This window comes from Mytilus edulis, chromosome 10, assembly GCF_963676685.1.
Source record: "Mytilus edulis chromosome 10, xbMytEdul2.2, whole genome shotgun sequence".
Lineage (NCBI taxonomy): Eukaryota > Metazoa > Mollusca > Bivalvia > Mytilida > Mytilidae > Mytilus > Mytilus edulis.
Genome location: NC_092353.1, coordinates 55,414,593 through 55,439,879, shown reverse-complemented (window position 1 = coordinate 55,439,879; position 25,287 = coordinate 55,414,593). Strand labels below are relative to the sequence as shown.

General features: G+C 31.3%; 1 protein-coding gene across 11 annotated transcripts in view; it reads left to right on the top strand.

Annotated features, from left to right (window-relative positions):
• Positions 1-25,287, top strand: part of LOC139492172 (dynein axonemal heavy chain 1-like) — a 112,928-nt gene that overhangs the window by 33,891 nt on the left and 53,750 nt on the right. For 4 of the 11 annotated variants that reach the window (XM_071280332.1, XM_071280328.1, XM_071280327.1 and 1 more), the window contains exons 27-47: positions 233-648; positions 1,210-1,300; positions 2,151-2,248; positions 3,081-3,186; positions 5,941-6,054; positions 6,810-6,959; positions 7,159-7,245; positions 10,516-10,622; positions 11,107-11,186; positions 11,957-12,048; positions 12,580-12,734; positions 13,060-13,237; positions 14,597-14,791; positions 15,437-15,556; positions 19,195-19,251; positions 20,597-20,755; positions 21,270-21,386; positions 21,789-21,929; positions 22,709-22,869; positions 23,585-23,742; positions 24,804-24,977. In XM_071280332.1, the coding sequence (XP_071136433.1) occupies positions 233-648; positions 1,210-1,300; positions 2,151-2,248; positions 3,081-3,186; positions 5,941-6,054; positions 6,810-6,959; positions 7,159-7,245; positions 10,516-10,622; positions 11,107-11,186; positions 11,957-12,048; positions 12,580-12,734; positions 13,060-13,237; positions 14,597-14,791; positions 15,437-15,556; positions 19,195-19,251; positions 20,597-20,755; positions 21,270-21,386; positions 21,789-21,929; positions 22,709-22,869; positions 23,585-23,742; positions 24,804-24,977 (2,956 nt within the window). Of the gene's footprint in view, positions 1-232; positions 649-1,209; positions 1,301-2,150; positions 2,249-3,080; positions 3,187-4,484; positions 4,591-5,940; positions 6,055-6,809; positions 6,960-7,158; positions 7,246-10,515; positions 10,623-11,106; positions 11,187-11,956; positions 12,049-12,579; positions 12,735-13,059; positions 13,238-14,596; positions 14,792-15,436; positions 15,557-17,371; positions 17,390-17,910; positions 17,929-19,194; positions 19,252-20,596; positions 20,756-21,269; positions 21,387-21,788; positions 21,930-22,708; positions 22,870-23,584; positions 23,743-24,803; positions 24,978-25,287 lie in introns of all 11 variants that reach the window. The other 7 variants (XM_071280335.1, XM_071280334.1, XM_071280333.1 and 4 more) reach the window with 5 other exon arrangements.

The following is a 25,287-nucleotide window of genomic DNA, read 5'->3' as shown; positions in this document are numbered from 1 at the left end:
GACTTTGAATATTTGTATAACTTGTGTAAGATGTTGAAGTATTGCTATTTTGATTTCAACATTTGCATGATCAAAATTACAAAAAAGGCCAGACATATCTCTGTGATAACAGTTTATTGAATATGAGCAATTATTGGTTTTTTACGTATCATTGATTTCTAGATATTTCTAGATATAATAGATAACCAAATTTTGTAAACCTAACATTGTAGTTTTCAATTTCTATTTTTAGAAAGCCAGAACTCAATGGGTACTGGACTGGCCTGGACAAGTGGTCATCTGTGGTTGCCAGACGTACTGGACAGAAGAAGTGTCTCAAGCCTTGGCCGAGGGAAATCTGAAGGAATTATTTGATGTTCTTCTGTCACAATTAGACGATTTACGAAATTTAGTGAGAACTGATATATCTAGGATTGGACGTATGACCATGTCTGCTTTGATCGTAGTAGAAGTGCACGCTAGAGATGTTATTATTAAGATGTTAGAGGAAGGCGTGGCCAATCAGAATGACTTTGAATGGGTCAGCCAAATTCGATATTATTGGCATGACGAAAACATGTGGTTACAAGCTGTCAATGCTGAATTTGCTTATGGTTATGAATATCTGGGTAACACATTACGTCTTGTCATCACTCCTCTTACTGACAGGTCAGTTCAATACAGATTCATATAGTATAAAAAAAGAAGATGTGGTATGATTGCCAATGAGACAACTATCCACAAAAGACCAAAATGACACAGAAATTAACAACTATAGGTCACCGTACAGCCTTCATCAATGAGCAAAGATCATACCGCATAGTCAACTATAAAAGGCCCCGATATTAGGATATAGGTTCTATTTCTGTAAATATCAACAATGCAATTTTCCATATGTACTAGTTTACATATTTGTTTAGGAGCCAGCTGAAGGACTCCTCTTAGTGAGTGAGTTTCTCACTGCATTGAAGACCCATGTAAATCAAAAACAGCTAATAAGACCTGACAAGAAAATATATTTTAATATTTTTTAAATATTTTTGTATACTATATTGGGAATTGGTCTGACTTTGACAATGCTAAACCTAAATGCAGAACTTGCTAACTGTGCTTTACCAAAAAATGTCCATAAAATGTGTTAAGAAAAATTAGGATAGGTAGGGTACAGGAAACACAAATATGCTTTATTTTGCCCTCAAGTAAAAAGTTAAAACAAACTTGATATTGTAGATGTTATCTGACTTTGACTGGAGCTCTCCATCTGAAGTTTGGTGGTGCTCCTGCAGGACCAGCTGGAACTGGAAAAACAGAAACAACAAAGGTACATAACTTTTATTCATGTTGTAATTTTTTGTCTCCCTTTGATGGAATCAAATTTGCTGTTTCTATTTAATTATTGTATTCATTTATTATTTTTTATACCCCCGCTTTAAAAAAGGGGGTATACTGTTTTACCTCTGTCTGTCCGTCCATCAGTCCGTCCGTCAGTCAGTTCGTCCCATGAAACTTTCGTCACATTTTTCTCAGGAACTACACATCCACCCTTTCTGTAATTTGGTATCAACATTTATATATGTCAGCCATACCGTGTGATGCGTTTTCAGATTCATCACTTGACAACTTCCTGTTTACCGAACACTTGTCTGATTTTACACATGATAGCCAAGTTGAAAATTTTCGTCACATTTTTCTCAGGAACTACAATACAAGGATTTCTGAAATTTGGTTTCAGGATTTATATAAGTCAGCTATACCGTGTGATGCGTTTTCAGATTCATCACTCGACAACTTCCTGTTAACCGAACACTTGTATGATTTTACACATGATAACCAAGTTAAAAATTTTTGTCACATTTTTCTCAGGAACTACAATACAAGGATTTCTGAAATTTGGTTTCAGGATTTTTATAAGTCAGCTATACCGTGTGATGCGTTTTCAGATTTATCACTCGACAACTTCCTGTTTACCGAACACTTCCATATTTTTACACTACTAATATTATCCACTTGCGACGGGGGTATCATCCGTGAGCAGTAGCTCGCAGTTTCACTTGTTTATACTTTTCTTAATAATGAAAATAAGTACAAATGAAAGAAATACATAAACACTAATTCAAAGATTAATATTTATTTTATTCTAACTGTATAAACAAATCTTTCTGTCTTTTTAGGATCTTGCCAAAGCTATGGCCAATCAGTGTGTTGTATTTAACTGCTCTGACCAGCTGGATTACATGGCTATGGGTAAATTCTTCAAAGGATTAGCTAGGTAAAACTTGTTTATTTCTAGGAATAGATGCCGGAGTAAAATGTTTATTCTGACAAATTTTGGAGTCAAATTGCATTCAAATTGAGAATAAGTCATAACTCATGAGGCGACATTGGGAAATTTGAATTACTGAAATTCAAAGGGGCATGAACTTAGCCTTGAAGTTTCTATAGAATGAATTCAGAAATCCTTAGTCTTTAATATATCTCACTTTGTCTCGTGTGGTGACCCCTGACTTTACAACATTCTCTTTAGGATTAACTAGGATAAATTTCGGTTACGTTCATAAAATATTACAATTTTTTCTAGAGGTATTAACTTAGAACTGGTCTCAAATTTACACCATAAACACATACTTTTACAAGTTATCTTGTAGGTTGCAACCAATCTGCCCTACCTTAATTTTATTCAGATTTAAATGAAGCTATGTTAAGCTATGTTTGTGTTGACCATTTAAAAAAAATATGTATGCTTTTCAATTCTGTTTTACGTGAGTGTTTAAAGAAGCGTTGGTTACTCTACCTATTTACAAAAAAATTACTGATATGATGTTATGTGTTATGCTATGTGTGTGTCAACCATTGAAAAAGAATGTATATGCTTTTCAATTCTGTTTCACATGAATGTTTCAAGAAGCATTGGTTACTCTACCTATTTAAAAACGCATTACTGATTATAAGAGTTATCTCCCTTACTCTACACGTTACTGATTATAAGAGTCATCTCCCTTACTCTACACATTACTGATTATAATAGTTATCTCCCTTACTCTATGCATTACTGATTATAAGAGTTATCTCCCTTGCTCTAACCATAAACTGACTTATTTCAGTGCTGGAGCATGGGCTTGTTTTGATGAGTTCAATCGTATAGACATTGAAGTATTATCTGTTGTGGCTCAACAGATTACAACTATACAGAAAGCCCAGGCACAAAGGGTAGGAAGGACTTTTTGTGTGAATTGCTATTGCTTTTAGTGTCCCCTGTAAATCACCTTCATGGCACACCTCGTTCCTTAAATAGAAAATAGTAGCTTTCTAACACCATGAAAAATGTCTGTTTAGTGTTAACCATAAAATGTATAATAATTATATAGAAATTTTAACACAATAAAAATGAAAATAAAATTAGATTTTGATTTGCAATCACATGCATTTCCAAGTTTGCACTTTTTTCTGACCATTCTGACCTTTTTTTTACAGTGTTTGTCAAAGAATATTTCCATTATTTTATTTATGATATTCATGTTAACAGACCATTCAAATTATTTATCTTAGCATCATGGAACTCTAAACAGACAAATACTATTTCTTAACCTTAACTCTTCTTCATACACTCAATTAGATATGTCACCATCTACAGATTTTTTTTACAGCTAATTTCCTAATGCATGTAGGGTAAGACTTAGGTTAGCTTGCTTGCTTGCTTGCTTTGTTTGTATATTGTACAATTGTAATTGTAAAAACATCCAATCAAATTTGAAAATAATATATATACAGGTTTAACAATGCCTATATATATTGTTTGAAGATGTCAATCTTAATAACAAATATTGAGGAAACCTTTATACAAACAAAGCAAGCAGGCCAATCAAAGTTTTACTTTACAAGCATTAGGAAATCAGCTCTAACAGCTTTGACGTCATTAGTACTTATAATCCTCCTGCACTTAATATTATATTTATTACATAAGCACTGGAGCCTGGGCATGCTTTGATGAGTTTAATCGTATAAACGTAGAAGTATATACGATTAAATCAGCTCTAACAGCTTTGAAGTCATTAGTATTTATAATCCTCCTGCACTTAATATTATATTTATTACATAAGCACTGGAGCCTGGGCATGCTTTGATGAGTTTAATCGTATAAACGTAGAAGTATATACGATTAAATCAGCTCTAACAGCTTTGAAGTCATTAGTACTTATAATCCTCCTGCACTTAATATTATATTTATTACATAAGCACTGGAGCCTGGGCATGCTTTGATGAGTTTAATCGTATAAACGTAGAAGTATATACGATTAAATCAGCTCTAACAGCTTTGAAGTCATTAGTACTTATAATCCTCCTGCACTTAATATTATATTTATTACATAAGCACTGGAGCCTGGGCATGCTTTGATGAGTTTAATCGTATAAATGTAGAAGTATATACGATTAAATCAGCTCTAACAGCTTTGAAGTCATTAGTACTTATAATCCTCCTGCACTTAATATTATATTTATTACATAAGCACTGGAGCCTGGGCATGCTTTGATGAGTTTAATCGTATAAACGTTGAAGTATTGTCAGTAGTTGCCATGCAAATTATGGTTATTCATCATGCTATGTGCGAAAAGGTATTATACATTAACACTGGACCTCAGAATTTAGCGTTGATTGGCTAATTCAAATGCAGTGTTAATTTTGATTGGTTAATTAGGATAATCTCGAAAAGCAATTAGTAAACGAGATTTCACATGCTGCAGCAACTGGGAAACTCCCAAGCTGATTGGACCAAATAGCAAACAGAAATTCCCAATTAAAATTATATGTACCGGCATTGCACAAAAACGTATTGTGTATTAATAATTTATTTATACAAAATAGTTCCCATAACAAGGTTTCAAAGATAAAACTTTATTTAAGATAATTTTAATGGATATATACACCTTTGTGTTGACAATGATGCAAGATAAGCGACCATTTTCAAAAAAAAAATTATGATTGAATTGATCGTAAGTTACAATGAAGTGTGTATGACTTACAAGCATTTTAACTCTGAAATTTTTTTTTAAAAGATAAGCTGGGTTTTACTAATTTCTGCAAAAAAAAAATCAAAAAAAATAGGAATTTTTCAACAAGAAAAGAAAAGTTAACTCCTGAAGTCCAGTGTTATAAATTTTGTTACAATTGTTTAACCATTGTAGTGTATGAATTTGTCATTTCAAAATCTAAAGCATTCTGAGTTGATTTTGTTTAAAGTACAGCAAAGCTTTTTGATTGGTTAGAAGAGTCCTTATAAAAAAAGTTTCAGATAATGATGTGATGTTATTTTCCTTTTTGGGACACAAACAATAAAATAGTCCATTAGATTCTGTAATGACAAATTTTTGCAGGAATTTTTGTTTTGTTATAAAAATGTTTTATTTCACTTTGTTGAGTTAATTGTTTTTTGTTTTGTTATGAATCAACATAAGATACTGTTTCTATGACTTTCAATTTTGCCTCGAATAAATTGTTGGTTAATTTTAAACCATTCACTTTGAATACTTCAATGTTCTTAAGAAAGGTTCTAAGAAAGGTTCTAAGAAAAGTATTCCTGTTTCGGTGTTTATTAAATATTTTTCTGTCTTGCCATCAATTGATTTTCATTAAATTAATTCTTGTTCAATATTTAATGTTACAGTTAAAATCAGTTTAAATAATGAAGACGAAAAAATCTTTTACCTATCTAATGTTGAAAGTCTCTTTTTACAGGGGTAAAAATTAAATGAACAAACATCTATAAAAAGTTTCTTTTTGATTTGTACTGAATACTATTATGTCTTAACACTAAATTGTGCATTATTTAGAGTACATTTAAATGCATTACCCTGCCAGTCAGGAGAAAAAATTAACATTTTCATATAGCTCAGTCTACTGAATTTTGGACTGGGCACCTAAATTTATATGAAAAAATCTGACACATGTAATGTTATAATTTGTAGGTAGACAGATTTATATTTGAGGGTGTAGAGCTGTCATTGAAAGCATCGTGTGCTGTTTTTATCACCATGAACCCTGGATATGCTGGAAGAACAGAACTGCCAGACAATTTGAAAGTAAGGGAGATAATTTGCATTAATTTGGTCTTCTATTAGAAATAATTGTTTGTCTACAATCTATACTGAGTAAAAAAGATAAGCAGCATTTATTTTGATTAAAAACGCTTGAAATAGAAATTTGTTAAGGGTCTCGCCTACTTTTGCTGTTAATTGCAGACTCAACAAAAATGAGGAAAAACATCAATAAAAATGTCCCTCTCGATACTGTCTTTTGATTGAAAGAAGCTTCCAAGTTTATTAAAAATCCAGGATAGTTTATGAATCAAATAAATGTTTTATAAACTTTAACTGCAGACTGTATGTAATGTTAACTGGAAGAAAAACTAAATCCATTTATAAGTAAAATACGGAAAAAGTGGATTTTTTTTTTACAAAATTTACTTCTGAATAATATCTTATGATCAGGAACAAGCTTCTGTCCAAGTTTGGTAGAAATCCAGTATAGTTTAAGAAAGTTATTAAAATTTCAAAAACTTTAACTACAGAGTGAATATTTGTGGACGCCGCCGCCGGAATGTAGGATCACTTAGTCTCGCTTTTTCGACTAAAGTCGAAGGCTTGACACAAATAGTATTTATTATCAAAGTTTTAGCAAGGAAAATAAAATATCACCTTGAGGTTTTTTTGCCATGTTATAGGCAACAGACAACATAAAATGAGTGCTAATAAATATTTTTTATCAGCCATATGGCATTTTTCATCATTTTGACAGTTTAAAGAATATATTGATGCATGTATTTTGTATTTTACAGGCTTTGTTTAGACCAGTGGCTATGATGGTACCAGATTACGCTCTGATTGCTGAAATCAGTTTATTCTCATTTGGTTTCTCAGATGCAAAACATCTGGCTAAGAAAATTGTCACCACTTTCAAATTGTCATCAGAACAGCTTAGTTCCCAGGTAAGGATTATTTGTCACAGTACATGTTTAATTCTCAAATTAAAGCTTATTATGAAACAGCTATACAATACTTATTCAATATTCAATCTTCCTTTTTTAGACATTCTTTTAAAAACTAAGTTATGAAGTATTATGAAGCTTTATGAATAAATAATTTTCAATGTTATCAATTGTAAAAACTTTTTGTTTTGTGTTTAAGGATCATTATGATTTCGGTATGAGAGCTGTGAAATCTGTAATATCTGCTGCTGGTAACTTGAAGAGACAGTACCAAGACATGAATGAGGTATTTATGATATTATTGTCAAGTTCGAATGTATTCTGATTACGCATAAAAATGTTGGTAAAGTGATCAGATTCTCACATATTTATAACATGGAAATGAAAAAATTACCAGACTTCAGCCATATGTTCAAAGAATGACCAGATTTACTTTTACTTCCACCATATGCAATTTTAAATATTGCAGATGTTCTAAAAAAAACAGTTCATATAAATTAAAATTGTATCACAAAACTATTTAAAATGATTACTTTTTGAAATCCAATCATCATAAGTCATGTGATTCAGCCTTAGATTTACTGTATTTCTACTCAACAAATTTGTTTTTAAAGGGAAACTTCGCAAAAAAATCAAAAATTGATATTATGTCCATTCTGTATAAAAATGCTCCAATTTATAGATATTAAAGTTTTATTCCGCTAAATAAGAGATCACCATCGATTTTAAATTTTGAGTATCAGTTCTCTACTCTCCGCCATCTTGTCATCTTCTCCGATGAAAAATCCCGATATGTCAATAAACCACAAAGGAACAAAACTACAGTAAACGATGTAGTCGTAATTGCGTGTCGATATCTTGTCAATCGTACGGTTGGTTTATCTGACCGACTAACTTGATACGGAAAATGGTCTTATATTTTTAAATAACCATATAGTCTGTTATTTTTAAACTGATAATATTGTAATTAGTTAAAAAGTCAAAGTTCAAATCATAAAATGATAAATAAGTGTTCCGTGGAAATTGTTTTCGAAAATCTAATTCGTTCATAATTCTTTCAAGTAATAAACTTTATTTAAATAAATTCGGATCTTCCCTTATCTGATCACCAGCATGGCTAAAGGTATTACACCCAAAGGTATTGGAAGGGGTGTAAGGTGACACGTCCAGGTATTCAATCGATTTCCTGTCCGGCGGGCTTGCAAGTTCATGCATCGTTTCACTTCTGTAGGTATTGATCAGTGTACACGACCGTTACTTATAACTTTCCATTTTGAACTATCAGGTGCATGTATAATATACATTTTTGTCTTGCGTGTCCGAAAGTGATATAATATACTAGTCATTACTGAACTCATACGCTTGTTTATAAATAACATTTCTGGTGTAAAGAATATTGTTTATAAAAAAAAAATAATACAAAAAAAAATAATTGAAGAAATACAAATCTATTTACATATTTTTCCAAGGGTTAATTTGGGAAAATGTAATATATACTCGTTGTCAATAGTTTAGGACAGATTGGAACATACCAGAATTATTGATCTAAAAAAATGTGCGCACTTGTCGACGATTCGTGTATAATTACGCCTGGTAGAAAGTTACGGAACTATAGTCAGTAGCGCAATTTAAAATATGTATACATGTATACATTGAACATAAGAAAGAAACATACATTTTGTGTAAATTGTGGTAAAAGTTTTGTAAATAGACTAGTCCATGTATGCCAACAGTATGTAATCAACGAATTCGATAGACTATTGTATACCAAAAGAAGAAGAAGAAAAAAAAGAAACATTTTGATTTAAATACAGGTCAATTTATAACTTGCTTTGGTTCATCGAAGTTAAGAACATAGTAAACTCACAGATTTATATATCAATTAAATTGTTCTCGAATAAAGGACGAAATTCGTCATCATCACAATTGTTCCAACATTCATGTAAAATATATGCAACTGGACGTACACTAATAATCCCCAAGGAATGTGAATATTTTCTAGGAAAACTATTGAGTATCAATTTCGGGATTTATTTTCTTTCTTGATATTCAATGACAGCAATTTAAAGAATAAACTGCTTGTCGGATATTTGTCCGCTTTAGGGGTATTCTTGCAAGTTGAACAGACTTATAATAACATTCAAAAATAGGGAAAGATAACATTAAATTCGTTGTCTTTTAATTTTAAACATCGTTGATCAAATAGTTATTTAAGTATATATATACGTTGGGAGACGACGATTATTATAGTTGTCTCAGATTTTTATAAGGACGTTCCCCATTATGAATAAATTTGGTTGACGTTTATCACACTTGAAAAGAATATCTATTCGTAATTTTTCGATTCCATTATAAAAATATTTTTTTCTTTATTCGTACATATTATATTCCACTTCGGTAGAGTTATCTTCAGATAGTTTCATATATTAATTAATACATGGCTTTCAAAAGTATAAATGTAAGTGTTCTCGTACATTTTTTCGCCTAATAAAGACAAATAAAAATGATTTAGTAAAGCTATTTCTAATTTCTAAGTCCCCCTTTTTTATGAGACATAAATCAAGGACAAGACTTGTATATCATTTCATTCTGACATATGAATTAAGTTTCCCGTCTTTAACCGAAAATTGTGTATTTCTTAGTAAATTAACTTATTTGAATTCAAATAAATAATAGCACCAAATATAATTAAATAATTCCACGGCGACCAATTTTCATTTGTCACCAACTTGAATATGTATTTTTAATGTGTGTATTAAATGCTACCACTGATCCGAATAGACAGTCACACCTGGCAAGGTGTGCCCTAGAGGCGTGGTTAAATACCGAAGTGCAAATAACAATTTACCTTTCAACAAGCCATCTACGTGTATTGCCACAGAACCGTGAATACACACATCGTATAAACCTAGCCATAGCAGAGATAGTAAAAGGTCAATAATAGTACACCAACATATTGTCTTTACAGATTATTGTACTTTAATTTGTTCACCTTATCAGTCCGAAAATGCATTTATTAAAAATAAATTTATAACTTTTTGTGTTGTCTACAAAAATAATTCGAATATATACGTTTAACATAGATAATTTATCTCACGAATGAGTACAATTGAACGAACGTCTGTGCGTTTTATCTTCTTATTATCGGATGGTTATTAGATAAAGCATAAGTCATCGGCGCGCTTACGATTACGTTAAAATATGATTAAAAACCAAGACTTTTAATGATTGTATTTTAAATCCCGGCATGCAAAAATCAGGAGAAAACGTCACGACCTACAGGAAGTAGTTGATATTTTTTCATTAATTATTGAATTTCTCCTTTATTACTGCACATATAGCGATAAAACTTTGTGAATATATATATTATGTCATAATGAACATATTTAAACCATAAGTAAAAAATCGTGAATTTTCCCTTTAAGAGCAATCAATTTATTGAGATAACCTGTAAGTTAACTCTTATATAATATTTTTAAGCCCCAAATTTCATACAGCAGTGAATATGTGTAATAAAACCAGAATAATTATTTATTTAACATCACTTTTTTCACAGGAATTGATCTGTTTGAGAGCTATTAGAGATGTCAATGTGCCAAAATTCTTAGTAGAAGATCTGAAACTCTTTGGTGGTATTGTGTCTGACTTGTTCCCTAACATCAAGTAAGTTATCTTTCTTTTTAAGGTGGTACCCAACACCTTGACTAAAATTTATTTGGCTAGTTTAATTTTCATAAAGTTTTGACAAAATATTTACTTTGACCCTTTGACAAAAATATGAAGATTTAAAAAAATTTTAAGCAACCAATTTATCCGAAATATTACACTGGTTATATTGCAATTTCACAAACACTAGTTTTGATCATTGAGAAGCTTAATATTCCCTTAACGACACAATGTAATTAAAACGTTTAGCTGATTTTACAGAATTATCTCCCTGTAGTGTTAGGTACCACCTTAAAAAGGAAGCAAGACAAGACAATTCAAATCTGTAAAAGTGTAAGATATTTTTCTATATACATTTAGAACACTTTGTCATCTTTTGAGTAATGAAAACAAATCTCATCTACATGAACAAAATAAGAAAACTTTCGGTACATAACCTTTGAAGAGAAGAGTTGACTAATTTTACATTCCTTAATTTCAGAGAAGAACCAATTGATTATGGATCCCTTGAAACATCCCTGAGGAAGAATTGCACCAAGAGTGGGATTAAGGATGTTGATGGTCAGTATTGGTTTTAATATGAGGCAGGCATTACCTGTAGATGGGGACGAATTCTGTATGAATTATTTTTTGTAACTTAAAAATTTGTTAAAAAAAAGAAACGGAAATACCGTAACGTTTCTGATTTTGGTTATGTTGTTAGGGATTTTAGTTGTGACGTTATTTAAGTTATGACGTCATATGCAATGTAAACAAAGAAACGCTATCATCAGATAACGTTTTTTCATATTGAGGAATTATTAAAAATGAAATTGATATTGCGTTCCTTCCTATTTTATACAAGACTGATAAACATATATTTTACTCAAAGTTTCATACAAACGAGACCGGAACACGGAAGTACATTGTAGATTTCTGCGCCGATGCGGGAATTCAAAACATGACATCAAAAATATTGAACGATTTCGAGTTCATAAGTACAATGAAAATTTTGGGAAAATTTTCCCGATTTTTTTTTTTATTGATTTTTCTACTGTTTTTGGGGACTTCGTCCCCATATAACTATAATAACTGTTCTCTAATTTTTCATGAAATCTCAAAACGTCATTCCTATAGCATCTTCTGGACACCATTTGTATTGACATCAATTTTTGTTGCAATGAAAAAGAAGACTTACAGTTTTGCCATATTTACACTTCTGTAATAATATTCCAATAATGAATGTATAAAGCTCCATCATTTTAAACTCACCATTTTGTGCAAACTATATTATCTTTATATGGAGTTTAGAAGCTATTACTAATGGTGCTATGTTGTTGTATTTGTTACAGGATTTATCAACAAGTGTATTCAGTTGTTTGAGACTACAGTGGTTAGACACGGTCTTATGTTGGTAGGACCTACAGGATCTGGCAAAACCAAGGTATGTACAAAGTCAGATGCTGAATTGGGAAAATATATTTGATGTAAGAATTTTTACTTTAAATTTATAAAAATGGCATCTACCTAATTTAGATCATACTATCATACCACAACTATTAGAAAATGGCTGAATTTCAATCTTTTTTCTGTAGTGTAAAATTGCCTTGTCCATTTTCTATCAGCATTAAATTTTAAATCTCTATGGCTTCCCAACACATACACACACACACAAAAAAAATATTCAAAAATACTGTAATATATTACAAATTTGGTAAAAGATATAAAAAAAAAAGGAGACTGCCAGTGAATCATAACTATCCTGTCCCAAATCAGGAGCCTCTAGCCTTTGTTATTGTATTATTTTTAATTTTAGTTTCTTGTGTACAATTTGGTGTTTAGTATGGCGTTCATTATCACTGAACTAGTATATATAAACTCTTACATTAAATAAAGTTTGGGAAACACTTTAAATCAGATTTTGAAATGTATGATATTTATCAATATTTATAGTTTTTATATTTTTTATCTATAGTGCTATGAAGTCCTAAAGAATGCCTGCACAGCTTTGCAAGGAGAAATGTCACCAGCTGGCTTTATATTTGATCCAGTTATGACCTATATATTGAACCCCAAATCCATCACTATGGGACAGTTGTATGGTGAATTTGATGCCATGACTCATGAATGGTAAGTTTTTGCAGAAGTCACTTTTTAGCTGAGCTTATAATGTCAAAGTATAATTTATATACTGTAAATTCAGAAACTATTGCATGCATTTATTATTAGGATTTTGTCATTTTAGAAAAATCCTGTTTAATTTAAACAAAAAATTTAGAAATGCTAGTTTAAATTATTGCGATTAACCCTGTTGCGTTCCGTATGTCTTGATAGAACAAAGTAAGTGCTGATAGATGTTAAGTCATGTAAAAGGGTAAAGTAAAAATATATCATGCCATTGATAAACTTTACCAAAAGTTAATTTATTAAAAAGTGATTCATGTTTTTTTTCCAGGACTGATGGTATCTTATCAACTTTAATCAGAGTTGGTAGTTCTTCAACTGACACACTAAAACGGTGGTATGTTTTTGATGGCCCAGTAGATGCTGTATGGATTGAGAGCATGAACACAGTATTGGATGACAACAAGAAACTTTGTCTCAGCAGTGGTGAAATTATAAAGTTAACAGATGTATGTATTGTATAAGTTTCTATAATTCTGCGTTCATTTGAGGAGGTAGACCTAGTTTAAGGTAAATAACTCTTAAAATCATCAGTACGTTTGTGTCAGACATTTTCATGAATATATTCTAAGCTTCTAGGAAGTACACCACTAATTCATGGTCCCATTGCTTTCTATGTTAAATTCCTCCATTTCAAGTAGGCACACCTCTTTTATTTTAAGTTCAAATAAAGTGGCAATCATTACATGTCAAAGCAACACTTTATGGTGTCTTGTACTGAAAAATTCAACAAACCTTTAATGGCATATAAGAAAGAACTGGTTCCCGGAATTTCGGATGTACCAAAACAGGTACTTCAGATCTGACAAACAGACAAAATGTACCCTCTTTTTAAAATTTGGTGCAGTTTTTTAATAATGAAAATTAAAAGTCCAAAAGTGTTCTACAATGACCACCAGTCCTGCAGCTTTCATTTGATACCAAAAATACCTAAATATTCTACATATTTAAAAAGTTACACTCATGCGTAGAAACTATTTTGTGTTAAATATGTACTACTTTCTGGTATGTGCTTTCTGGCCGGGCCCGAATTAGTGGTGTTACACCTCTAGGCTACATAGATTATTTCCAATCTCTTTAAGGTAAGTGCTTAAAATACATTGATGAAACTTGGCTGTAAAAAAACGCATAACTGATTTAGAGGGTTAATTCCCTGAACCAAGGTCTATCCTCTTATGTGCACACTTATAGCATATTTGTTAGATTTAGCAAAGGCAGGGGTTTTTTTTTAACATGAAAGTCTGAATTTTTGTGTTCAAATACAAAAGAATCTGTAAGATTATGCCAGTATTTTGAGCTAAAAATTAGTATAATTATATTCATTTTGATATACTATGTAGTAGAACTTCTTTCTTGGAAAAGGAAAAAAAACCATGCATATCATTCTTGATAAACCAATCAATTTAAGTCTTTATATGTGTTTGGGCAAAATTTTAACCTGGTTTAACCCTTCTAAAGGTGTCTATCCATATTTTAGAATATTGATATTGTTTTGCAGAAGATTCATCTTGTGATTGGGATCTAAAGGGATAAGCCATTTTATGATGAACAAAAAAATAAAAAAAATAGCTTCTACATTGGGTTTTTTACCATATTGCATGAAAACATGCAAAATAAAAATTGCAACACTTACTTGACCACCAACAAACGTAGTGTTATCCAAATGTTGCAATTGTTCAATGCTGGTTTTGTGAAAGCAATTTTTAATCAGCTTGGTTGACTGATTATCTGGACAAGTTCAAATTTACTGATTGGTCCTTGCATTTTATATAATGAAATAATAACCAATAGAATTGCTTTATTTGCAGCACATGACTATGATGTTTGAAGTATCAGATTTAGCTGTGGCCTCCCCAGCAACGGTCAGTAGATGTGGTATGGTCTACTTAGAGCCTAGTTACATTGGACTTCCACCATTTGTAGAATGTTGGCTGAGAAAATTACCAGAACCAATAGAACCATATCATGATCAACTGAAAGAACTCTTTGATGGTTTTCTACAGGTATGTAGATATGGAGACAAATATATTTAAAAAAAATTTAACCATTGTCACAACATCATTTTCCAGACTCATGGTTTCCTTTGAGAATTGACGCTTATCCATTGTATCTATATTACCTAATTGAATAAGCAATCAAATAACGAATTAGATTGGGTCTGTCAGAGTGAAAATTCAAATGGACTGAATTCTATATTTCGGGTCTATTATAAGTAGAAACTTATATGGTCCATATCAAAGGTAAATAAGAAACTTGCATGGTCTATATTTATAGTAGATTGAGAAGTCTAAGGTCAATATCAATTTTGAGGGCTGTCGTAAAATTTAGAATGAAAATGGGGAATGTGTCTATGATACAGCAACCCAATAGACCAGAACAGCCTAAGGTCACCAAATGGGTCGTCAGCACAGCAAGAAAATCTCGTTCCTGGAGTTGTTTTCATGTAGGTCTATTTATCTGATATAGAAATGGTCTATATTACCGGAAATGGTAAATAGAAAAGTCCATGGTCAACATCAATTTTGGGGGCTATCATATATACTTTTATATAGACCTATGTATCTGATAGAGAAAACTATTGTTTGAGTTCATTACAAGTACTGTAATTTAATAGTACATGTATTGAATTTAAAAATTTGTTTTTGTAGCCTGTTGTGAAATTTGTCAGAAAGAACATACGAGAGGTTGTTGACACTGTGGACTGTAACCTTGTGTTCAGTTGGCTGAAGTTATTGGAGTGTTTCTTCACACCATTTGTCCCTCAGGAGGTAAGAACTATCTTTTTGTATTCAGAATTTTTTTTAAATGGGACCTTTACTTGAAATATCACCAGGAAATGTCTGCAATTCTAAAAAAAAAATTATAAAAAAAAAAAATTTATAAGATTTTTTTCTTCTATCATTATTAACTGATAATAAAAAATTATCTTGGTTTACTTACATGAAGCTGCTTTAATGTCATACTAATAAAATAAAAACTAATTTTCCGTTTTGAAAAGAAGTTGCAGATGTTTATGGTCTAGTTGACAACCATCTCTGATGAAAAAGTTTTTAAAAATTGTCAATACTGTGGATTTATTTTTGTTGGTACCAATTTTTGTGAAATGGATAAAATTTGTGTATGTGGATATTTGATTTTTGTTGGTTTGCCAAAATCTGCATTCAAACCTTTGAAAATTGTTTCTTTATTTGAACATATGAATTTTTGGTTTTCCTTTATCAATGAAAACTGGTACCTTACTAATAAAAATGAATCATCAGTGCCTCTATACTTAACATATATAACATTTGTTTTTTTGTTTTTATAAGTTTTTGCATATGCTTAAATTATAAGAATTTTATCTTTTGTTTTGCTTTGTGATCCTTTAAAATTATTTTTACTACATTTTAAGATGATTTGCTTTTTACAGTCCAAACGCTTATTTTTAAAAGTAATATTGTAATTTTAATTTCCTTTTCTGAATTTATGGAATTGTGGGTGATTTCTATCTTCATTCACCAAAATAAAATTGACACAATACTGTTGACTAAATTATCCTTGCTTACATTGTTGTTAACCAACCATTACATTTTAGTGTGTGAGGTTTGAAATATTACCTATAATTCTTATTGAATCATAAAAGGAAAATTACATCATTAAATTACATTGCTTTTTGAGCTTATGTAGAAGATACACATTTTTAAAATGTAAATTTTTGATAAATAAAAAGAAATTACCAGCATTTGAAAATTACCATGCTTGATTTAAAAAAAAAAAAGGTTTTGTCATTGCTTCAGTTATAATGTACGAAGCTTCTATAAAGTTCCTTAAGTTTTATCAAATTGTTTAGAATGAATAAGTAAAAAGATATACTTTTTTATTTACCTAATGTTCTTATACAGATGTATGCATTTTTTTTTTTGTGCAGACCCACTTTGCCTTTAGATATATCAAATTGTTTTGCGCTATTCCATTAAAATGTATGTGGGAGGGAATGAAGGGACTATCAAAATATCCCTTTAACCAAGAATATTTTTATGCCCCACCTACGATAGTAGAGGGGCATTATGTTTTCTGGTCTGTGCGTCCGTTCGTCCGTCCGTTCGTTCGTCCGTCCGTCTGTCCCGCTTCAGGTTAAAGTTTTTGGTCAAGGTAGTTTTTGATGAAGTTGAAGTCCAATCGACTTCAAACTTAGTATACATGTTCCCTATGATATGATCTTTTTAATTTTAATGCCAAATTAGAGGGTTTACCCAAATTTCACGGTCCACTAAACATAGAAAATGATAGTGCGAGTGGGGCATTCGTGTACTGGGGACACATTCTTGTTTTTAAATAATTTTGCATAATGCTAAGAGATACATACTGAAAAAAGACCCATGACCCACATTCAATAATTTTAAACTTCCCTTCCTACCCTCCCACATACATTTTAATAGAATAGCCCTTACATTGAATAGGAAAAAAAATATATTCTTTTATTTACCTAATGTTCTAATAAAGATATATATATTATTTTTGTTGTGTTCAGACCCAATATATATGTATACTATATTTTTAATATGTGTGATTTAATTTAACCTTAAAACTATATACAAACACAGGCCAGTCGGCTACGTGTGGTAAGGTTTTAGAACAGTACACAATACTATGCATGAACACATATATAATATTTAGCTAAATAATGTGTAATTTTATATATGGCTTAACTATATATCCAGGCTAGAAATAGAGAATATGTAAGCATGATGAATATGTGATACGTTTTGCTGTATAGCTGATATATAGCATGATGGATATGCGATATCTTTGGCGGGTTGGCTTTTGGTCATCTGCCAGATTGTAATTTTTACAACCGTTTACATTTATATACATGTTCTAGTAAACTAACCATTTCATATTCATATTTCTTATACTATTTGGTTGCCTATAAGAGAGTTGAAGGGCAAGAATTCTCTATTCAAGTCTTTTTCAGTATTTTGGGTTGTTTTTTAGACAATGTATAGGCAGTTGAACCTTTACATAAAATTGAAAATAAATGTAACCTCCATGCATAAAAACTGGCAGCCATTAGAGTGTTTAAAGTGGCATTCAACAAAGACAATCAATCAATCAATATTCTAAATTGTTATTTTGTACATAGAGAGTAAAATTCCCAGGTGTAAGTATCAAATCAGTCCAGATATTTTGGGTGTAATGATGAAGCATTGAAAATGCACATGGTCTAGTTGGTTATAAATTTTAATATAACTATACACATAGTATATGACACAATGTACTGTAAAAGTATCAGTTTTAATGGTTTTATTTATCTGAAATTTATTTTCATATATTGATTTTAACTTCGTGTGAACACTATGTTTCAAGAGGACTATATGAGGGGCTTTTAGATTTATCAATAATCACACAGATATCATACTTTTACAGTATATATAGGTCATTGTAGATTGATTACTGTATGATAAAATGTATATTAGATATTTATTATGGTGATGGAAGAAGTAGTTTTGTAAAGTTAAAATATTGGGGATTTTGTACAAATATTATTGTTACTTGCAGCAAAAACTATTTTTGTGAAGCTTTAAAAAAAATGCATAATGTTGAAGTCAATATCAGTTCAAATGATTTATATGACTGCCTTTTTGGATTTACATAAGTTCCATCTGATCAATATGGGTTTCAAATACTGATATTTTTTTTAATTCTTATCATTAAAAGTAAAATATATTTGGGCCCTTCCCAAGAAAACTTTTTTTTATGCCCCACCTATGATAGTAGAGGAGTATTATTTTTGTTACGCCCCACCTACGATAGTAGAGGCAGTATGTTTTTTATGACCCACCTACGATAATAGAGGGGCATTATGTTTTCTGGTCTGTGCCTCCGTTTGTTCGTCTCTGTTTGTTCATCCGTTCGTCCCACTTCAGGTTAAAGTTTTTGGTCACGGTAGTTTTTGATGAAGTTAAAGTCACATCAACTTGAAACTTAATACACATGTTCCCTATGATATGATCTTTCTAATTTTAATTCCAAATTAAAGTGTTGACCCCAATTTCACTGTCCACTGAACATGGAAAATTATAGTGCAAGTGTGGCATCCATGTACTATGAACACATTCTTGTTATAACTTCTTGTGCAAAAGAAATATGGATGCTATATCTAAATATTATTATGTTGGGGTTCAAATGTTGGTGTTCAAATTTGCAGGGTTCTAGACAAAACAAAGGGTCTGTTTATGAAAAATAAAAAGAAGTCCTGTCAAAAACAAGTTTTTCTTGATCAGTTAAATCTTATGCATATCTCATATTAGTAAACTAATTAAACAATTGAGCATTCTTTAAAAAAAAAAAGATATGTAAAGGTAGAAAAATCATATATATGAATGAGTTTTCCTAGTCATATTAAATTTTTTGAGTAAACTCTTAGGAATTATTTCTGAGTGCCCCTAAAGAAGGGGAGGGAGAGGAACATCAGGAGGAAGTAGTAAGTCTGTATCCTGGTTCAATCTGAGCAATGGGTACCAGTTTGTGTTTTTTCTGTTGGTTATCTGTTGATGTTCAGTTTTGTCTTTGCATGTGAAGCAAGTGATGAGGCATTAGTTATTTGTATTGATTATACTTGAACAGCTCATTCATTTTTTCAAATAGACTCAAATATAAGTTGAAGCAGTTGATGAAAATGGTGTTGAGAGCTATAGGCTACTGAACTGCCTTCCACAATGAGCAAAACCGATATTGTATTGTAAGCTTTGTAGGCAGAAGCATGACAATGTGTGAAGCAATTTAAAAGAGAAAAACACTTGCAGAATTTATGCTAAAAAACAGAAGACAAATAACAGTATGGCAGACAGGCATCAAACAAAAACCACCATTTCACCTCGTTTTTATACCTGATTACCTAGGTTGAAACTTTTAGATGAGATCTTTTTATGCCAGGGGCATTATGTTTTTCAATCTGTGTGTTTGTTCATCCCTCTGTCCCAGTTCAGGTTAAAGTTTTTGGTCAAAGTAGATTTTGATGAAGTTGAAGTCCAGTCAACTTAAAACTTAGTACACATGTTCCCTATGATTTGAAATTTTCTAATTTTAATGCCAAAGTAGAGTGTTGACCCCAATTTCAAGGTCCACTGAACATAGAAAATAATAGTGAGAGTCGTTCATCCCTGTTCTATGTACACATTCTTGTTCCGGAATTATGTCTGTTTCTGTTGACATGACAAAAGACTTTGCTATTTGAATTTTGTATTTTGAGTATATGCATGCCTGACAGGCAGAAACTAAATTTGATAGTCACAAGCCTTTGATAAATTTTATATTAAGTGCATGTTCATTTTTCAATTATTTTATTAGTTATGTTGGATTTGAAATATTCCTGTCAGTGGACAAGATTATTGAATGTGTCAATTCTTAGTATTAATTTTTATCATTTTTGCATGAATATTTTTAATTGATATTTTCTTCATACAATCATGAATAAAGTCACTTTTTTCTCTCTTTGCTTACTTCAAAACCCCTTTTCTATTGCTTGAAAAGAATGCTTGCAATATTTAAAGATGACATTGAAATAAGTGAAACAATACTAGATGCCATAAACATACATGAAAATATATTATTTCAAAGTATGATTAATTATGTATGATATTTACAAACCACCTGCTATTATCTCATCATGTTTTTTTTCATCATTGACATGTTCCCTGAAATATTTTATCAATATTAAAAACCATTTAACACACTCTATAGTTTGAAAAATTTGGATAGCTAAAATTTTTAAAAATGGTGCACATGGCAATGAAAGATGTATTAACATTTACTGGTATTTTAAAAAGGGAGATAAACCTATACCTCAGGAACGACTGGATAGAGTAAAAGAGCTGATAGAGCCATGGTTTATCTTTTCCATGATCTGGTCTATAGGCTGTACAGGGGATAACGACAGCTGGACTAAATTCTCTAATTGGGTCCGAGAAAAAATGACTGAAATGAAGGTAGGTACTTTTATTAAGTGTTTTGATGTAATGCAATTTCAACGATCTACTTAAACCTTGAATCTGTATTATATAGGAAATGGTTCCTTATTTCAGCCATTTCAGATTTAAGTTGCAGATCTATAAATAGGAAATCTCCTTGATTGTAGCAATGAACCTATTTTCAGGTGAATTTGTAATTCAGCAAAGGCATGATAGTAATGTTTTGCATTTGCCATACATCATGGTTCTCAAAGAAAAAAAAAACCTTTTGAATGAATGTTTTTTAAACAGTTTTTTGGGGGTTTTTTCCCCGTTATAATCTGAATACAATTGATCAGCCTCAAGAAATAATGTTTTTTTTTGTAATGTTGTACATTATGAAAGGAATTGATTACCAGGTACCTCATAAGTATAGAATGATATTAAGCTTTTGATATTTTTAGTTAGGTTTGTGAATTGCAAAATAACTACAATAATAAAAATAAAAATGCAAAATTGTCAGTTGTACAATCATTTAAATTTTTGGTTTTAGTTCCAACTATTATTTCCTGGAGAAGGACTAATCTATGACTATAGACTTGATGATGCTGGGATCAGTAGCAGTAAGTCAGATGAGTTAATGGAAGAAGAGGTCCCTGAGAAAAAAGAGGTAAGATTTCAAAATACCAATTTTTATCCTTTTTGCAGTCTCTGTTGTATATCTGAAAATGTTGGATTTGTTTATTCCAAAACAGTTTGATTTTAACCATTATCCATTTGGTTGTTACTTGTTTTTGGTCTCTTTGGGTATATGCTACTGATAGTAAAGGATGTAACTTGACAGCTCTTGTTTTTTTTTATTTCTTTTGTACCTTGGTATTTTACATGGTGGAGGACCCTAATATGTATTTAAAAGACACATAATGTGAGCAAAATATCCCTATAAAAATGGGAAAATGTAGAAAACTTTTGTCTGATGTAATAGCAAGAACTTATGTCAGGGAAGATGTAGAATTTAAGGTATATTTGTATGAAACTGCATACTTATGAATATTTTGTATTTTTTTTCCAGGTCTGTTGGAAGAACTGGTTAATTGGATGTCCAGAGTTTACCATCACTCCAGACACTAAGTTTTCAGACATCATCGTACCAACTATTGACAATATCAGAAGTTCTTGCATTCTTGAAATGTTGCTGACCAACAAAAAATCTGTAAGTTTTATAATATTTTATTCTATTTTTAGGCATCTAGTAGACAACACACAAACTGTAATTCCACTCATGCAATAACAGTTTACGCAATATCTACAAATTTCTTCATGCTTGCAAATATTCATTAAATCGGCAGTTATTCACAACTGAAGTAGCCAAGACTCTTAGTGAAAGCCACAACTCCATTTTCACTGATCTAATGTGCTGCTCAAAGCAAGCGTTGCTTCCAGAATAACTAGGCGCTTGTGCCTAAAACAAAAGCCCTGCTAATTACGCACTGGTTAATTCTAATCCATTGTTAATGTTGGATTGGTTAATTAATATGATCTTGAAAAATAAATGTCTCTAAAGATTCTTGAAAAGGGATGTTCCCATTGTTTTAACAACAATAATTTGCCAAGTACCAACACAATTTTGAAATTTTGCAATAGAAATTATAATGAGGACCAGCAGATTTCTTCAAGTACCACAAGAAAAAATAGATTTAGTGAGAAAATTTGATGTTACATTTCTTGCTTGAGGTAATGGGGTCTCATTGGGGGGTTCTGATCCCGGATCCCGCTTACTGTTTTGTCAGATTCCCGTATCCCGCTTACACTATTTAAGTAAGCAATTCTCATTTTTTTGTCATTTCCTGGGTCCCGCAAGACCTCATTTCCTGTATTCACGACACAATAATTTGACTTTCACGTGTCACGCTTACAAAAAAATCGGCAATCACGCGTCACGCTTACACCCCAATGAGACCCACGGTAATGACAGCTACATTTTTGTTTTAGGTTATGTCTGTGGGTCCAACAGGTACTGGTAAAACACTGACTATTGCTGACAAACTTGGAACAAAAATGCCAAAGGAATATATTCCAGAATTCATGGTCTTCTCTGCTAAAACTAGTGCCAATCAGACGCAAGATCTGATAGATGGAAAACTTGACAAGAGGTGTGTATATGATGGTGTAGAAATTCAATTAGACAGCAAAAATTGCAGTGTAATTTTTAAAAGAATAAATAGTCTCATATTTGCTCTTCTAGAGCCAGTAGAACCAAAAGCCTAATGTAACTTATATAAATAGAAAGAAATTTTAAATATATTCTTTCCAGTAATTTGAATAGTTTGAGGTTGGAGAAATGTTGTATTTGTCAAGGAGCCGTCATATAATTTGTTTCTTAGATTACATTTGATTAGTAAACAATTATTTTTTTTATGTTTTTTTCTGGATAAAAAATGTGGCATCTTCTGGCATGAACATCTTTTTCATGTCATCATTATGTCAAACTAATAAAACAAGTTTGAAATTAGTTTTTCATATTTGAATATTGATGGGTAAAACTGAAAACAAGAAAACCCCATATTAATTATAAAAAAAACCAATTTGTTATAATGAAAAAAACAGCTAAGAATTAGAGAGTTGTATATTGCTATAATTCATTAGTATTTCTACTTGTATATAAAAAGGAAGATGTGGTATGATTGCCAATGAGACAACTCTTCACAAGAGACCAAATAACACAGAAATCAACAACTATAGGTCAATAAATGGCCTTCACCAATAAGCAAAGTCCATACCGCATAGTCGGCTATAATATGCATAATTTGAGACTATTGTTATGTTTAAACCTTTTATGCAATCAAAATTGTCCTTTTTATATTACAGACGTAAAGGGGTATTTGGACCACCACTTGGCAAATATTTTATCTTCTTTATTGATGATTTGAACATGCCAGCATTAGAGGAATATGGTGCCCAGCCTCCAATAGAGTTGATCAGACAATGGATGGACTTCAAAGGATGGTACGACAGGAAACAGATTGGTAAGTTTTATAAAAAAAAAAAAATAGAGCCCCTGTGGCTGAGTGGTCTGAAGTAGTTTCTTCTGTAATCACTAGCCAGCCAACACTGAGGTTGGGAGTTCAAACACCCCGCTCTTGCGTGTGCACTCAACTCCAATCTTAATTGACTAGGATTGTCAGTTTTCTATGGGCACTCCCGCTTTCTCTATAAAAAAAAACTGGCTGCCACAAAAAAGACCAAAGGTACTTTCAAGTAGCATTGAAACACAAAAAATCAAATCAAAATCCTATAAAAAAATACTGTTTTTGTGAATAATGCACGATCCAAAAGTTTCGTAGACCATGCTTCATAAACTTTTGCTTTTTCTGCTTACAAAATTAAGCATTGATTTAAAGTTTGAAAATTAAATGACACCGAATGAATAATGTACCTTCGGCTGTTGTCTGCTCCATGGTTGGGTTGTTGTTGCTTTGACACATTACCCATTTCCTTTCTCAATTTTATGTGAACTTTCATATGATAAAAGATGTCGGTATATATCAATGGGACAGCAACCTAACAATATAAGGTAACCTTAAACATCTAAAGGTCAACATATGATTTTCAATAAATCATAGTTGTTTATACAATATTTCAAGTTCTAAACTCCCAAGTCTTAAAAAGGAGGGTTTAAGTTAGGTTGCTCTCAGAATGACTTTTACTCCAAATCTTTCTTTATTCTTGACTTTTTCTTTCATTTATTAAGTATAAAAAAAATATCATATGTTCCCTGAATTCTTAACTGTGATTTAAAAAGTCAAAATGTATTAGTTATGTTGGTAAATAGTAGAATATTGCATTATTTTAAATAGGGGCGTAAAAAGGGGGGGTGTGTCTGCACGGAAGAACGTGAAATAGAACTGCCATTTCACGATGAACGAACAATTAAAAATGTCTTGCACGTTGATCTTTTTACTGATTTCACAAAACACGGTGAATACTGAACCTTTTTCACAGCTGCACATGAAATAAAATGGCAAAACACATTGAACGGAAATAACCCTTTACCACCCTCTTAAATTGTTTAATGATTTATTTACAGGTGACTTCCGTAACTTAGTAGATGTCAACTTCTGTTGCGCCATGGGACCACCTGGTGGTGGCAGGAATCCAATCTCTGCCAGATTGTTACGTCATTTCAACTTCATCGCCTTCACTGAAATGGAAGATTCTAGTAAACGCAAGATTTTTGGTAGCATATTCAAGTCGTGGGTCGGTAAGTTGAGCAAAAAGTTAGGAAAAATACTGGGAATTTTAATGATGCTATAAATAGCTTCAAATTGAAATCATCTAAGAAATAAGATAATTACTTGTGTTTTTCATATATGCAATATGGGAATTTTGAAAATCTATTTAGTAATTTTCAAAATTTATCAATCAGAATATGATTTCTTGTATATTTTTAAAATGGATAGAATATGGATAGTTTCAGATTTTAATTTTCATCATATATTTGTTGTTTGAAATTGTGAATACTGTATAGGTATCTGCATTCATGTGAGTTTAATTTTATATGATAGAATTTG